The sequence below is a fragment of the Sceloporus undulatus genome, chromosome 6 (assembly GCF_019175285.1).
Source record: "Sceloporus undulatus isolate JIND9_A2432 ecotype Alabama chromosome 6, SceUnd_v1.1, whole genome shotgun sequence".
NCBI classification, from domain to species: domain Eukaryota; kingdom Metazoa; phylum Chordata; class Lepidosauria; order Squamata; family Phrynosomatidae; genus Sceloporus; species Sceloporus undulatus.
Genome location: NC_056527.1, coordinates 107,399,482 through 107,401,748, shown reverse-complemented (window position 1 = coordinate 107,401,748; position 2,267 = coordinate 107,399,482). Strand labels below are relative to the sequence as shown.

The 2,267-nt window shown below is 42.8% G+C and overlaps 1 protein-coding gene across 1 annotated transcript in view; it reads right to left on the bottom strand.

The window, feature by feature from the left end:
* The window catches only part of RPL18 (ribosomal protein L18), a 9,340-nt gene extending 7,503 nt beyond the window's left edge, over window positions 1–1,837 (bottom strand). The window contains exons 1-3 of the mRNA XM_042473789.1: window positions 1,790–1,837; window positions 1,130–1,253; window positions 956–1,025 (exon numbers count right to left, since the gene is read on the bottom strand). Of these exons, the coding sequence (XP_042329723.1) occupies window positions 956–1,025; window positions 1,130–1,253; window positions 1,790–1,837 (242 nt within the window). The remainder of the gene's footprint in view (window positions 1–955; window positions 1,026–1,129; window positions 1,254–1,789) is intronic.
* Between the last annotated feature and the right edge of the window lie 430 nt (window positions 1,838–2,267).

Here is a 2,267-nt window from a genome sequence, read left to right as displayed (position 1 = left end):
CCACTGTGACTCGAAGCAGCTTTATTTTGGCTGTCTGTAACAGGCCAATGTCTTTAAGTCACCTGTTCACTTGTAGTGTCCCCATAAATTTCATAGGTTTTTCTTAGGCATATTCAGATGTGATTTTGTCAGTTCCATGCTCTAAAATATAGCCTATAATACCTGGTATTTACTAGCAGTCTCCCATACAATTACTAACTAGACCTGACCCTGCTTAGCTTCCAATACCAGAGGGATTTGGTGCCTTTAGGGTATTTACTTGGCTGGTTTTAACAAGTTTAGGCCCCCAAAAATAATTTGTATATAGTTCTGAGCATCCCTGGGGCATTAGGGATAAAGTAACAGCAGATACAGGTTTTTATGTTCATAGCAACAGCTTCCTGTCCTCTGGAGTTGAGTGAATTGCCTTCAATGCCCTTTTCATATGCAGCCTGCTCCACACTTCTTTAACAAAGGCATTAAGGATCTTAAAAGTGTGGTTGCACACCTTTATAGCTCACAGGTTAGCTTGATGGACCACATCACCAGGACAGTTACGGGACTCAGAATAGTACTATGAGAGTTACTTGAATAAGGTTGTAATACATACAACAGAAAATCAGACTCAAGGGAGAAAAAAAGGACTCAGAGCAAGACCAATATTGTATGTAGACAAAAAAGCAGGTGTGACAGAAGAGGTAGAAATAAAGTGAATGAACAGAGTTCACATTTTTTAAAGATGCCATCATTTCGATGTAGTGCATAGCTTTAGATAGGAGCAACAACCACGATCTCATAAGTGCTTTTGGCCTACAACTCCCAAGAGCCCTAGCCAACATAACCAATGGAGGATGATAATGGGAGCTGCAACCCAAAAACACATTTCTGGCCAACAATGCCCATCCCTGGTTTCACCAAATGCTAGCAAAGGTGAAAGAGCAAACAGGATCTGAGGGAAGACTTTTGGGATACTCACTTAGTATGGCTGTGTGGGGTACCAGGAGCCTTGCCAAAATGCCGATAGACTTCCCGGGCTTTCCTGGGTCCTGTAAAGGGACAATCCAGAAGAGACGCTTTAGCTATATTGAAATAGTGGGAGAAGACTAAGATCAATTAAGGTCTGAACTTAACATGCCTCCCCTTGACTCACCAGAAAGCAATACAGTTCCCTGGCCTTTGGGGGCAGCCATAGCTAACTGGTCAAAAGTCATGATCTGGCCTCCAGCTTTCAGGATTCGGGTGCGAGCTCCCTTTGTCACTCTGAGGGCACAAACCTTGGAGGAAAAAGAAAAGCTGTTACAACTAAAAAATCCTCCAAATCTGTCCGTCAGCCAATGCCAAATAAATAAATTCCTGCTTTATTTGCATTTAATCTATATTTATTATGTGTAGGACACAACACGCATTTAATTAACTGGTTAAACCAAAATTATAACTGACCTAAAAAGATGTCTCATGATTAATCAGGCAGATTTTTAAATATGCTGAATTTATTTAAAAGAATTTATAAGTACTGTAGATGCAAAAGAACTTAAGAAGCATTCTTTCCAGAGGGAGTATTTCTTCTAAGATGTTTCTAGATTTGTTGTTGTATGCCACAAAGTTGTTTCCAACTTAGAGCGATTCTAAGGCAAACTTATCATGGGATTTTCTTTTGCCTTTGGCTTCTTCTGAGGCTGACAAAGCTTGACTTGCTCATGGTCACACAGGGTCTTTCCATGGCTGAACAAGGATTTGAATCCTGATCTCGAGTCACAGTTCATTGCTCAAGCCACTACACAACACTGTCTCCTATGTTTCTAGATGTTACAGGGGCACAGGGCACACCTCCAACTCCAGGCTTCTTAGCAGGGTCCATGGCGGACAATAACTCCAAACAACTTAAAGATAATGCTGAGTACTTTTAATAGAACTAATAACACCAGCGGAGGTACTGTTACTTCACAGAGTTCCAGTCTTGGGTTACGTCACCCAAATCCTTAGTGGCAGTAAGGTCTTACAGGTCTTCTTCGGCATCTAGCCCCTTCCAGGCCAGTAACACCCCTGAAGGTCCCAATGGAACGCTCCCCTTGAACAATAACCCAACATCAAACCTCTCTCAGAAGAGCTTGGGGTTGGAGAGTGGGGATGGGCAAACTGCGATAGGAAACCCTCCACTCCCAAGTGTCTCACAGCTTCTGAATCTTCCCACTCTAGTCAGCAAATTCCTCCCCTCTTGGCTAAGCCCTCCCTCTCCTTGCCAGAATGCTGACCTTTTTCCCTACATGCGACCACCTCACCACCTTCTC